Source organism: Benincasa hispida, chromosome 6 (genome assembly GCF_009727055.1).
Source record: "Benincasa hispida cultivar B227 chromosome 6, ASM972705v1, whole genome shotgun sequence".
NCBI lineage: Eukaryota > Viridiplantae > Streptophyta > Magnoliopsida > Cucurbitales > Cucurbitaceae > Benincasa > Benincasa hispida.
This window is the reverse complement of record NC_052354.1, coordinates 7361041-7375830: the sequence shown is the minus strand read 5'-3', so window position 1 is coordinate 7375830 and position 14790 is coordinate 7361041. Positions and strand designations below refer to the sequence as shown.

The window sequence follows — 14790 nt, the reverse complement described above, 5'->3', positions numbered from 1 at the left end:
AGAGCTTAGTAAACTCCAATTATCTGTAATGCTAAAATTGAATCAAGACGAAAATATTAGAATGGGGTTCGAAAATGTAAGTTATGATGATACGATTGTGGACAGACAATACGAGTAATCATATGAGTTTTGTCGGGAAAAGAATGATATTCCATTGTCTACCAACACTATACCATCAACATTATCACTAGACAACGACCGTACTAATCTAGCAAGATTGAATTCAATGAATTATGGTGATACAAAATTGGGTGGTACTTCAATTATTGGTAATGAGAGATCATCTAGACTAGATTATATGGATTGTGGACATTTAAAGCAACATTGTAGTCCTTCAGTAGATGGTAATGAGCAACCAGTAGAATTGAATGAAATGGATCGTGATCATAGAGATGTGCATTATTCTACAACAGCTTTAGTGGTTCCACCACCTGTGTCTTTAAGTCATAAGGGAGAGTTGACTATGCCTGGTACCTTTTCATTTAGGGCAGACGTTAAAGTTGGTCAACTATTTTTTTTTTTTTTTTTAAGTAAAAATGACTTGAAAATGTGATTATCTATTTTGTCCATCAACAAAAATTTTGAATTTAGGGTCAGGAAGTCAACCAAATATTTGTTCGTTGACAAATGTATTGGAGAGACTTGTAAGTGGAGTTTTCGTGCAGTGAAAATGAAAAGGGTGTGATATATTCAAGATCACAAAATACTCACGTACGTACACATGTTTCGTCAGAATTTTGAATCATGACCATAGACAAGCAACTGTTGTGGTTGTTGTTCAGTTGATTAAAGATAAGTTTACATGCATAAGACGTATTTATAAACCTCATCATATTGTTGAGGATATGAGAAAAGATTACGACATGAACATAAGTTACAATAAAGCGTGGCGGGTAAGGAAAGCTATATATGATCTCACTAGAGGTACTCCAGAATACTCATACGCCATACTACATGCTTATGGGGAAGCGTTAAAAAATAGAGAATCCGGGTACAATGTTTGAGATCAAACTTGAAGATGATGTACATTTCAAGTATATGTTTATGGCATTCGAGCCTTATATCAGAGGTTTCGCAAGCTGTCGGCCTGTGATAATTGTTGATGGGTCGCACTTGAAAGAAAAGTACAAAGGGACCATGTTGGTTGCAGTTTCTATGGATAGGAACAATCAATTATACCTACTAGCATATGTAATAGTAGACAATGAAACCGATTGATCATGGAAATGGTTTATGTCGAGTTTGAAATGCACTATCAGAGAACCCGATAATTTGGTATTTGTGTTCGATCGGATGATATCTATCAGCAATGCTATTTGTGGATTTTTTCCCACGACATTTTATGGATTGTGCATGCAACACATAGAATAGAATATTCTTACAAACTTTAAGGATAATACGATCGTTGGGATGTTTAAAGATGCAACAAAGGTATTTCATATGACAGACTTCCAGAAAAAATGGGATGAACTTCATAGTTTTCATGACGGTAGTGTCATAAAATATCTAGAAGACATCGATCTTCAAAGGTGAGCACAGTTTACCAAAGAGAACGAAGATATGACAACATGATGTCCAACAGTGCGGATTGTTTCAATTGGTTAACTAAAGAGTTTTGGTATTGCCTATAGTATTCTTGATTGAACATGTTAGAGGAATGCTCCAATCGTGGTTCTACGAATGGAGGAATTATTGAGCATCTTGAATGATGTTGCACTCTGACTACGATGTAACCCGATTGGAAAGTGAGGCCGATAAGGGTAGACGATATCGGGTTGAGCCTATTGATTGTTATCGGGTCCATGTGCAAGATAATCGATTGGATGGTATTGTGAATCTTCACATGAAGGAATGCATGTGTAAGGAATTCGACTCACTTGGTATCCCATGTTCGCATGCAATTGTGGCCATCAGGGAACGAAACATACCCATCTAGAGTCTTTGCAGTCGATTTTATATAGTAGACTGTCTAATGATTGCATATGTGGAGCCTATAAATCCACTCAGGCACATATTTAAACGGAAGAGACCTCCTGGATATGTAGAAAATACTATTTTTCCTCCAAAGTTTGTGGCACATCCAGGGGAAAATTTGAAAACAAATAAAATGTGAAAAGTGTGGGAATTATGGCCATAACCAACGAAACTGTAGCGAAGCGCTCACAACTATGCGACGTACTAAAAATGACAGAACTGACTCAAATGTTGGTCGTTAATTGTCTAAATATAGACCCAATTGGCACTTTTAATTATCTAATGTATTCACTCTGTATGTCTCGATCTCTCAAAATGTCACTCGTGCTTTTGTTATTATACTCTTAGAATGTCACTCATGCTTATGCATAAACTCATGCATAGAATCATGTTTTATGTATAGACTTTTAGAATGTCATTCATGCTTGCGTATAGACTCTAATGAATACCATTAGAATGTAAGTCTCGCTCTCTCTCTCAAAATCTCGCTCTCTTAAACTCTCGGTTTCTCCATAAGTGTTGCTCTCCCTGAAAGTCTCGCTCTCTCTCAAAGTCTCGCTTTTTAAAGATATATAGTCAGAATAAGTAACAGATTCCAATGAAGTTTTATATACATAAAAATACATGTTTTACATACATAAAAAATACATGTTTTATACACATAAAAAAAATATGGAGTGTTTACCACAACTGACACACTAACTGCATCCTATATTCACTCATTCTCTCTTGAGTGATTATGGAAGGATCAACTTCAGTCACCAAATGTTCTAGTTGTTGGGATTCGTGTCCTAATTCTCTCGAAGTCTCGTACTTTATAAACGTTGTACACATTGTTACGAATAAAATAAGAGTTATTTTATTTTGCATTTACTCATATCCAATAAACAATGCTCTGTGGTTATTGTATGTAAACTTAAGCATGTATATGAGATATACAAGTGGATCATGCCTTAAGTGATAACCTAAAAAGGTATGTAGTATAAGGATTAAGGAGGATTACCTGATCCTTGGTGACACTACGGGATACGGCCCGCTTTGTAGAGGTTTACAGTGTTATGAACTACTACAGATGGTAGATTTCTACCATTCATTGGAGACATGTGAGCGGGTGTTCCTATACAAAGAGTTTGTATAAGATCGGACACGATGATGTACTAATTTCTTTATATAACGTCTTGATACTTGAGACTTACATCTCACCTAATGACCATAGGTGACATGACCTTAATCTTGAGTGTTTTGCGAACTCTTGCCTTTTGAAGCGGTTTCTTTGATTAGTATGGGTGAGAGTGGCCAGATTGCCAACTCAATAAGCCTACCTTTTTGGGGATTTGTCTGATTAGGGAGCTGGAAACTCAGTTACACAAGATGGAATTCACTCCTTCCCCAAAGCGGGGGTAAGTAGATAGATTGCTTCCTTGAGGGCTGATTCCGGGTCTTGAACATAGTGGTCACAACTTCTCTTTGGAAGAGAGGACTCTGTCATAGTAGGACTATGACTTATGCTCATTAGAGGGATCAGTGGTACTTAAGAAGTTAAATGTAAATACAGGGGCAAAACGGTAAATTGGTCCAGCTGTACTTACGAGTGATCTGTGAAGGATTATCGCACTGTTGATTGGTTGATATGGACACAAAATATATCTATAGTAAGGAGAGTGCAGTTGTCGATCTTTAGTAGAGTGTCCGATAGTTAACGGATGGTGGATCCTATGACTAAAGAGTTTAATCAATTATTCACGTACTGTTGGAGCTTTAGGCTACATGTCCATAAGGTCCCCTTGGTAGCTCAATGGATTCAAGTTGAGAATTAGTTCTTGGGGTTCATTTAAAATGTTCAAATTGACAAGAGGATATTCAATTATATATGATATAATTGGTGTGATGTATAAGATACATCAAGTGAAGGATTAATGTAAATATGATTTACATTAAGTACCATAAAATAGAAAAAGAACTATGGTTTATATGTTTCATGAGATGAAATATTAAAACTATAGGTTATAAATATAATATGGTAAATTGGTTTTCATATATATTTATAATAACATTAATTATTGGATAATTATCTTTTTTTCTCTAATAACCAATTGAGTGGGAGGTTATTGGTGATTTTATGATAACCGTGAGATAAAAGGAAAAATGTTTTCCTAAAATTTAGAAGAGTTACTCAATTCGGAAAGAGACTCATGGCAAGGCTATCAAGTGAAATTGTTTCACTAAGTGATAGCTTATAGAGAGACTAAACGATCGTGGAGTGTTACTATACGATAGTTCAGTCAACTGGTCATAGCTAAACGATCGCAGGGCATTGTCTATATGATAGGTTGCCATCTTCTACACGATTGAGCACATCGTCTATACGATAGACTATATCATCTCCCACTTGCTCAATCGTCTATAGAATTGTTGTTCCTCCAATCTCTTCCTCTAACCAAGTTCATACAGAGCCTACAACTCCTAGATTCCCACACCGAGAATACAAAGGTAATTATTGTGGTGTTGTCCTCATTCAACTCGACTGAGTTCGAGGTTCTGGAGGTCATTCATTGGCTTCGTGATCGTTGAGTTCGCTGTGTTCGTGTTGTTGCTCCGGTCATTGTGTTTGAGGGCTGAGGTGCTGTTCTTGGACGCATTGGAGTAATCGAGGGAGTTTGAAGAATGAGTCTTCAAAGGTATGTATATTCTATCCCTTGATTATGTTTTTAGCATGTTGTAATTTCTTGTTATCGCATGACTTTTTATTTTCCATTTCTTGTACTGTAATTGTGTATGTTCAATATCGAATGGAATTTAGAACGATCCTTCCGCTGCTCATGGAAATCCTCATGACTAATTTCCTTCAATTGGTATCAGAGCCAGGTTGTTATGATATTCCACATTTCACTTCTGTTTTGAACTTCTTTTACAGTCGTGGTGATTTTTCTGCATTGCGTTTAAAAATTAAATGCGTTTGTGGATGGTGTTGATGAATGTTTATGGGTTAATTGCCTCTGTTTAAAGCTCTCTTTAAAGTTAAAGTGTTAATTTGTAAGGATCCCTGCGTTTTTTGGCATAATTAACAAGCAATCAAGTTTGCAATTCAAAGTGTTTGAGTTTGTTGAGTCGTTTGTGATGAAGTTTCGAAGCATGGAGATGCGGTTCTCAACGAGAAAGAGGACTAAGAGTTGGTCGTATCGTGTAACCTCAGGTGAATGATCATTTGGATTTGGCTAAACGATCGCGTAGAAATGTTCTGCACGATCATGTAATATCTACTAAACATGGGTAAAGTGTTTGCTTTATCGCGTAGCGTTAGTTGCCCGATTGCGTAGACGTTGGAGGTGAACAGTGGGAGCATTTGATGCTCATCATTTAATAAAAGGCACACACACTAAACGATTGTGTAGTTAGCATGTTTCATCGCATAGTCATTGACTACATGATCACCCGATATGTGATACCTCGTGCTTGATTAGCGATCGTTTAGATGATTGTGCTTCACCGCATCGTTGTTGTTTAGATGATCGTTTAAGGCTTGCATTGCGCGTTGCACGTTGCACGATTGTGTGCCTCATGCTTCATCGCATATTCAAGGTATACGATTGCTAAACGATCGTTTAGCTCAGGAAGCGTTGGTAAACGATTGAGTAAAGGATTTACTCTTTCATGTAGGCAATCACTTGGAGTTTGGTACATGATCAAAGGAGAAGTGGACTTCAACCGGACGGTTCAAGACTTGGTTCGCTTGTATGAACCAGAGACTCTTTGCCTTTTGTAATAAGTTAGCTTTGTTTTTTAGGATTTTGAGGCTAATTATCCTGGTTCATCAACTTTTGTTTAATATACATGTGATGTATGTTGGTTTATATGCCATAGTATATGACATATAGTTTTGAAACCCACCTTAGGTTACGCAATTATTCATGCATCGTGTATTATAACTGTTATAATATGGCATGATGAAATTACAAGAAAGCATGTGCATGCATCCTGAAATATAAGAGTTATATTATGCATGTAGTAAGCATATTCATGCATCATCTTTATATTATAAGCGTTATAGTATAAGGGTAAATGGAAGCGTGTTTTCTTGGTTCATTGCTTGGTCGTATAAGTGTTATATAAAAGTAGCAATGAATGAACAATGCATGGAGCATGACACTGAAGCTAATTTGTAAAAGTTATGAATGCCTTATATATGTTTGCTTCCCGTTGTGAATGGTTTTGGTTGTTTCTGTTATAAGCGTTATAATGGAAACTAGAACTAAAATCAATAAGAAAGAGTTGAATGCGAACTTAGGGGAACTTATATTTTAAAAAGGGTTTTTAAATTGGATTGAGATAGACCTAAGTTCAAGGTTCTAATGAGATTAGCAACCTAAGTTTAATCTTTTGAAAGTTTAATAGGATTAAATTGATTGGCATAAAAGATTAAAATTGTATTAAATCTATCTATAAAGGACATTTTGTCTAAGGCAGGTTCTGTCTAGGTTGGGGTACTTAAGATGACGAAAACGAAACACCCCTACCTAGAAACCTACCTGGAAAGGTGAATTAGATAGATTTTCTGCAAGCATGCGACAGTTTGTCAAAGACTCCGTTAAAGGGTTTAATGGATGATGATCAAAAGTTCTTTAACTTTCCAAGGTAAAAGTTACTCTTGGGCAAATCTAAAATGTCACTTAGTTAAAATCTTTAGCCGTGTTTTTTCTAAGTAAACTAAACCCTAGGTTATAAAATACTTAGTAGAAGGAAAAGATATATATGATATATTAATGATTCCACTCGCGTTTCTCCCTAAATGTTCACGTCGTGAGATTCACACTTGACCTCGTGGTGCCTTGGGAGCATCCCCCTTCAGATGGTGTTTGCATGAGTCAATATCAAGGTGGATGGTGAGAGAGTATTTGTAGTAAGTGGGTGAAGGGTGTGTGTCAACATGTCCTGTGGTCTCTTTCATTGGTTCGCATTATGAGATCATTCTTGCACTCCCTCGTGGTGCCCTGGGAGCGTCCCCCTTCGGATGGGTTTTGTGTAGTTGGTCAATATCAAGGTGAACTCTAGAAATGGATGGGGTCACTTTATTTTTTGCCCCAATCGGACTTTTTCCTTTCGGGTTAGCTGCTTGGGGCGAAACATTAGGGCCTAAAATGACGGGTCACACTTACGAAAAATTGTGAAGTAAGTTTATGATTTCTGGACCAAATCAATGATGGCTAGTCATTATAGAAGCAAAAGTTGTTCTGGTATTAATGGCTGGTTGAGAATGTCTCAATTTAGAGGAGGGATAAATTGACCACCTTTCGGTAGCTTTTGTCCTAAACTTTTGAAGCATCATTGTGAAACTAGATGTCATGGGTTCATGTTAGTTATGCTAAACCATATTGGATGTTGTATATTTTTCAACGAGTATTTGCTTAAAACCTAATGTAGGTCAATGTGTTTGTTTTTTCAGCACCATGTTTGATTTTTCGTTAAATGCCTCTAGTTTGACCGATTACATACAGTGAAAGAGTTCGTTAAAACGTATTTCGTGGTAAACAACCTCGAGTTTGTCATGGTTGAGGAGTGTTCTCAAGTCCCGACCCTTGATGTACTGCGAAGTATTCTAATGCATATGAGGTGTGGATGAAGGCTAATTCATTGGCCCGACTTCACATATTGGTTAGCATATCTGATGCTTTGGCCAAAAGGGTTGAAAACATGGTCATTTCACGTGAGATCATAGACTCGTTGCAAAAGTTGTTTGAACGTCAGTTCTTACCTTTCGAACACAGAGGGATGGATGACAAAGACACCAGTAGTGTCAGTTCCCAAGTTAACCTCTAGGAAGAGAAAGCAAGTATTGCTGACTCTGTTAAAGTTCATCGCGAGAAGTGTTCTCTGACATGGCACTTGAAGCTTATTTAGGTTCTGATACTGATCCCACTACTCTCGAAAAGAGGAGGAAATATAAAGACAGTAAATATAATTTATTGGTCTTGGAGATGTGTTTGCTAGAGAATGATTATTCTGCCCAGATCATTGATTTGGCTACTACTAATCACGTCAGATCCTCTTACCAAGAATTAGCAAACGTTGCCACAAGGAGAGATGACTTTTCGAGTCGGTACTGATGAGGTTGTTTCAACTGTTACTGTAGGCAGGCTGAAGTTATTTTTGGACAAGAAATGTTATATGCCATTGAATAATGTTTTTGTAGTTCCTCATATCAAGAGGAACTTAATCTCGGTTTATTGTCTCATTGAACAAGGTTATACCGTCTCCTTTTTTTAGAGTAAAGTGTTTATTTTCTAGAATGGTATGGAGATTGGTTTTGATTCAATGGAAAGTGACTTATATGTACTAAGGCCGTTAGTCATAAAAGCCTTGTTCAATATTGAAATGTTTAGTATGATGACAATAGCTAAAAGACCAAAGGTTTCTCCTAAGAAAAATGCCCAACTTTGGCATCTAAGGATAGGTCACATCAACCTCAATAGGATTGAGTAGTTGATGAAATGTGGACTTCTAAAGAGTTTAGAAGAAAACTCCTTGCCGGTGTGTGAATCATGCCTCGAAGGTAAAATGACCAAATGACCTTTTACTGGAAAAGGTTATAGAGCCAAGGAAACCTTGGAGCTTGCACATTTAGACCTCTATGGTCCGATGAATGTTAGGGCTCGAGGTGGATATGAATATTTTATCTCTGTCATAGATGATTATTCAAGGTACGAGTATCTATACCTAATGCGACGTAAGTCTGAAACCCTTGACAAGTTCAAGGAGTATAAGCCTGAAATTGAAAACTTTAGGTAAGAAGATAAAAACACTACGATCTGATCATGATGGAGTATATGGACCTCCAATTTTAGAACTATATGATAGAACATGGAATTACATCCCAATTCTCGGCCCCAGGTACACCTTAGCAGAATGGTGTATCAGAAAGGAGAAATAGAACCTTATTGGACATGGTTCGGTCTATGATGAGTTATGCTCATCTTCCAGACTCGTTTTGGGGTTTTATAGTGGAAATGCATGTTACATTTTGAACAACGTTCCCTCGAAAAGTGTTTTTGAAATAACTTTTGAGCTGTGGAGAGGCCGTAAAGACAGTTTAAGCCATTTCTGGATTTGGGGGTGCCTGGTGACGTGTTAATGACTAACCCGAAGAAGTTGGAACCGCGTTCGAAAGTTTGCCTCTTTGTAGGCTACCTCAAGGAAACGAGGGGTGGATACTTCTATGATCCGAGTGAGAACAAAGTATTTGTTTCTATAAATGCTATCTTCTGGGAAGAAGACCAGATCAGGGATCATAAACCACGAAGTAAGCTTGTTTTACATGAGACTACTGAAGGTTCAACAAGAGTTGTTGAAATGAATGACAGATCCACAAGAGTTGTTGAGATCGATACATCTAGTCAACCATCTCAAGAGTTGAGACTACCTCGACATAGTGTGAGGGTTATGAACCACCGAAATGCTACATGGGTTTGACTGAAGCTCAGAACATCATTTATGATGATGGGGTCGAGGATCCATTGTTTTAAACAAGTAATGGAGGATGTTGACAAAGATGAGTGGATTAAAGCCATGAACCAAGATATGGAGTCTATGTATTTCAATAAAGTATGGGAACTTGTAGATCAGCCTGATGGGGTAAAACCTATAGGGTGTAAGTGGATCTACAAGTGAAAACGAGGTGTTGATGGAAATGTACAAACCTTTAAGGTTAGACTCGTGACAAAAGGTTATACCCAAGTCGAGGGAGTGGACTATGAGGAAACTTTCTCACCTATTGTCATGCTGAAGTCTATCAGGATACTCCTGTCCATTGCCACATTTTATGATTATGGGATATGGCAAATGGACGTCAAGACTGCCTTTCTTAATGGTAATCTTGAGGAAACCATCTACATAGCTCAATCATAGGGGTTCATTGTTCCAAATCAAGATCAAAGAGTTTGCAAGCTTAATAGGTCCATTTATGGGCTGAAACAAGCGTCTAGATCGTGGAACATTAGATTTGACAATCCAGTCAAATCATTTGGCTTTGATCAAAACATTGATGAACTTTTTGTTTACAAGAATATCATCAACAACTCAGTAGCTTTCTTGGTACTGTATGTGGATGATATCCTACTCATTAGGAATGATGAAGGCTTTCTGATTGACACTAAAAAGTGGCTAGCCGCTCAGTTCCAAATGAAAGATTTGGGTGAGGCGCAGTATATTCTCGGGATCTAGATCATTCAGGATCGTAAGAACAAAAGGTTAGCCTTATCTAAGGCATTGTACATCGATCAAATGTTGGTCAGGTACATGATGCAGGATTCCAAGAGGGGTTAGTTACCCTTCAGGCATGGAATCGTATTTTCTAAGGATCATTATTCTAAGACACCTCAAGAGGTTGAGAAGATGAAACAGATTCCCAATGCTTCAACTGTTGAAAGCTTAATGTATGCAATGTTATGTACCAGACCTGACATTTGCTATGCAGTAGGGATTGTCAGTCGCTATCAGTCCAATCTAGGATTATATCACTAGACGGTATGATCCTCAAGTATCTTCGGAGAACGAAGGACTACATGCTCGTGTATGGAGATAAAGATTTGATTCTTACAGTATACACAGACTTTGACTTTCAGACTGATAGAGATTCTCGTAAATCGACATTAGAGTCAATGTTCACCCTGAATGGAGGGGCTTTAGTGTGGCGAAGCATCAAGCAAGGATACATCGCAGACTCCACTATAGAAGCCGAATGCATAGCCACTTATGAAGAAGCTAAGGAGGCTGTTTGGCTAAGGAGGCCACTTGTGAAGTTGTTCCAAATATGTCTTTGTTGATCACACTGTATTTGTGATAATAGTGGGGCTGTGGAAAATTCAAAGGAACCTCGGAGTCATCATAGAGGCAAACATATAGAACGGAAATATCACTTGATCAGGGCATGATGTGATAGTCACGAAGATCGCGTTGAAGCACAACGTTAGTGATCAGTTTACAAAGGCTCTCACGGCTAAAGTGTTCGAGGATCATCTAAAGAGTCTGGGTCTACAGGACATGCAACATCTTGTCTAGGGCAAGTGAGAAATGATACTGGAGTATAGTGTATGCCCTAGTTCATTGTATATTGTACTTGTATTTTTAATGTATTGTACATTAGTCTCCCGAGGCATTAGAACAAGTGGGAGATTATTGGGATTGGTGTCCTAATTCTCCTGGAGTGTCGTAGTTTGTAAACACTGTACACATTGTTATGAATAAAATAAGAGTTATTTTATTTTGCATTTACTCATATCCAATAAACAAAGCTCCATGATTATTTTATATAAACTTAAGCATGTATATGAGATATACAAGTGGATCATGTCTTAAGTGATAACTTAAAAAGGTCTGTAGTATAAGGATTAAGGAGGGATACCTTTTCCTGGTGACGCTATGGATACGGCTTGCTTTGTAGAGGTTTACAAGTGTTGTGAATTACTACAGATGATAGATCCTGATCATTCATATGGAGACATATGAGCGGGGGTGTCCTATCACTACAAGAATTTTGGGCTTTAATATCGGTTAGAAAAAGTGAAACCAAATGTATAATGTCACTTTCGTTTTTTTTTAAAAAAGCGGATCTTTAATGTCGGTTTTAAACCGACATTGTAGGTATACCTTTAATGTCGGTTTAAAACTGACATTAAAGATCCGCTTTTCTTTTTTTTAAAAAAAAAAACAAAACAAAACCCATTCCCCCCCATTTTTTTCATTTCCCGCTTCACTCCTCACACCCCCAATTTTATTTTTCCTTTCATTCCTTGACTTCCACTCACCCAACAACCCACGCGAAACCCTTCCAAAACATGACTCATTTCTTCCTTCCAAGCGAAACCCATAACCCGGCCAAGCATCCGGCCAACACCTTCCCCGACCGCCCTCTCCTTGTCCATTTCCAGCAACCGATGATCTTGAATGCGCTCTTCACGGAGAGAGAAGACTGACGACTCACTGACTTCAGAGCAGGCTTGTTGGTGGTAGTGGCGAAAAAGTGAAACGGGGAGCAGACTTTGTTCAGTTTGAGAAAAAGTAAATTAAAGGTTTGCTAAACCTTCTCCTGCTCATTGTTAGTGAACATTCAGATCTGTGGATAGTTCTTTTGGAGAAAATATGTTTAATTACTGAATTAATTATGAATATGCATAAAGATATCTTTGATAATCAGCAAAGAGGCGTGTACTTTGAAGGAGACAAGAAAAATGACATCAGCTTCAGATTTGCATTCATTTTATATGGATTTGTGGCAATCTTCATAGGGAATCTAGGTTCAGTTGTCTCTATCACGTCCGAAATATTTGACAAGGTGAAACTATTGGTCAACAATGTATGCAAAAGCTGTTTATTCAGTAGCCATACTTGCACAATATATTCCTTGCTATTGAACTGTAAATTCATTTTGAGTTATAGGATACCTGAGGATTTTAGGATTTGCAACAATGATGGGTTTCCATGTTTCACTTTTGTGAAGATTTGACTGAAAAAGAGATTTTTACACTTGAGTGTGCTAAGAAGTTGCTAAAAAATGGGGATGAATGGCCCGCTTACAAGGCTGAGAGACATGCGGCATGTCATGGATCATGGTTTACTGCTACCTTGATTTTTTGCCATTTAATTTCAAAGGTTTGCTCTGATGTCTTCCATTACTAGTTGAAATCTTTGTTTCAGTTTGCTCTTGTGGAGAGAAAAATCCAGTTACTACTGTTATCACAATATGGTTCTGGCTCGGCAATCTGGTTAGAGAAGGAAACCATTCTAAACATGTTTTCCATTGAAGAACAGATAAACCAACATCACGCCGAGAGTGTCACTGAGAGTATTTATTCTGACAAACTTCTGGAGGTCTACCAGTGTCTTTGCTCTTCAGGTGAGGCCCTAAAAGCTTCTGCTAGTCCTTCAGTTCAAGCATTTTGTTTCCAGAGATGGTTTTTATCGTTAAGAGCTAAGGTTTTAGGAACTGTGGGGAGCATACTGAAGCTGTTGCCAAACATTTCATATTTTATTAGTATTGACTATGGTAAGCTTGGGATAAACGATACCGTTGTCATCCATCAAATCATGAACAAATTTAGTAAATTATCTTTAACGTTAGAGAGACTGTCCCATGAATTTGATCTCATTGGAACAACTTTTATTGGAATGGACACCAAGAGTTCGAACATTATTTCAGCCCTTGCACTGAATTGCTCTCTGTTGGCCTTTTGTATTGGTTTTGCCTGTCATGTTCCAAACTTGGCTACAACTCTAATGACTGAAAATGTGGATGATTTCAGAACTAAATCACATGCAATTCTCATTCAAAATCTGATTGGCAGGCTGTGGTTGGTAGATGATGAAACAAGTAGAATGCTTGCACAACTTTTCGAAATCAATGGAGGACTGAATAACTGCTTGCAATTGGTTTCAAGAGGACAAATATTAGATGTGGGGTACGAAGTAAGAGGTATCTTGACTCTCTGTAGGTATGATGTTTCTGAGTTCATCCGTTTGCAAAGCAAGTCAAACAGAGTGGATGAGGGGACATTTCCCCAGGTTATCGGGGATGGTGTGCGGTTTTTATCAAATATTCTTACACAATGTATAAGAATTCCATTACGAGTGCCCAAGTGCTTCTTTTGTGTAAGGTATACTTGCTGGCATTTTCTTTTACCTCGTAGGCTAGCAGTTGAGTATTTATTTTAATTCAATTATGTCAACTGAAATTTAGTAATTGACTTCAAATTTCAGGCCTTGCATTGGGTCTCATCTATTTGCCACTACCGATGCTCGTAAACTGGATGAAATATCTATCCCATTCGGCTTCCAACTATCGTTAAATATTTGTCTTCAACTCAAAAACATTGCGTCAAACATGCCAGTTCAAATCACCAAGATGTATTGCATTTTGTATTGTGATTTATCCTTCCAGAAACTCAAGCACAATGGTAAGAACATGCAAAAACATCAGGTCTATGAAGCTTGGGAAAACGGCGACATTGTAGAAATGCACAACAAACTGTTGCATTACGTGAGTCAAGCAAAAACAAGACCTACATTGGCAAGTGCAGAACATCGAACGTTTGCAAAACAGAGAGGGTAGTCGAAGCGTTTGTGCATTTTGAGCCAGATGAGAAAGGGCAGGATTTTCAAATTGCTTGCTTGATGTATCTTATTTTCATGTAGGTTGTTATAGAATCAAATGGTATAGCTGTTGTGTTGATAATGGGGGGTATTAATTGATACGAACCCAAAAGTTCATTTCCCGCTTGTTATGCATTTCTACAATGTCACCAAGCATCCAACCAAAACCTTCCCCACCGCCCTCTCCTTGTCCATTTCCAACAACCGATGGTCTTGAATGCGCTCTTCGCGAAGAGAGAAAACTGACGACTCGCTGACTTTAGAACAGGCTTGTTGGTGGTAGTAGCGAAAAAGTGAAACGGGGAGCAGTCTTTGTTCAGTTCGAGAAAAAGGAAATTCTAAAGGTTTATTCGATGGGTATTGTTGGTGGTAGCGACTTAAAAATGAGTAAATGGAGTCCAGAAGAAAGAAAAGGTTTTTTCTTTCTTTTCTTTTCTTTTTTTTCCTTTTTAAATAATGTCATGTTCTTTGTATTTGGTATTAGAGAGGGATAGTGGAATAATTTTTCAACAAAAGCAAGAAGTAAATCATACTGAATTGGTTGTTGTTGTGTTTGATTTTATTGGTGGTGGCTTAACCTCTGCTTCTTCTATTAGGAATATAAAACTCTCGAGCATCCCATTTCACCTAATATTCATTAATGGTCCATTAGGTGACCAACAAAACACTAATAGCAGT

The 14790-nt window shown here is 37.8% G+C and overlaps 1 protein-coding gene across 1 annotated transcript in view; it reads left to right on the top strand.

Annotated features, from left to right (window-relative positions):
• The first annotated feature begins 226 nt into the window (after nucleotides 1-226).
• Nucleotides 227-14790, top strand: part of LOC120079078 — a 16312-nt gene continuing 1748 nt past the window's right edge. Inside the window, exons 1-4 of the mRNA XM_039033269.1 lie at nucleotides 227-470; nucleotides 12464-12558; nucleotides 12661-13616; nucleotides 13720-13999. Of these exons, the coding sequence (XP_038889197.1) occupies nucleotides 227-470; nucleotides 12464-12558; nucleotides 12661-13616; nucleotides 13720-13999 (1575 nt within the window). The remainder of the gene's footprint in view (nucleotides 471-12463; nucleotides 12559-12660; nucleotides 13617-13719; nucleotides 14000-14790) is intronic.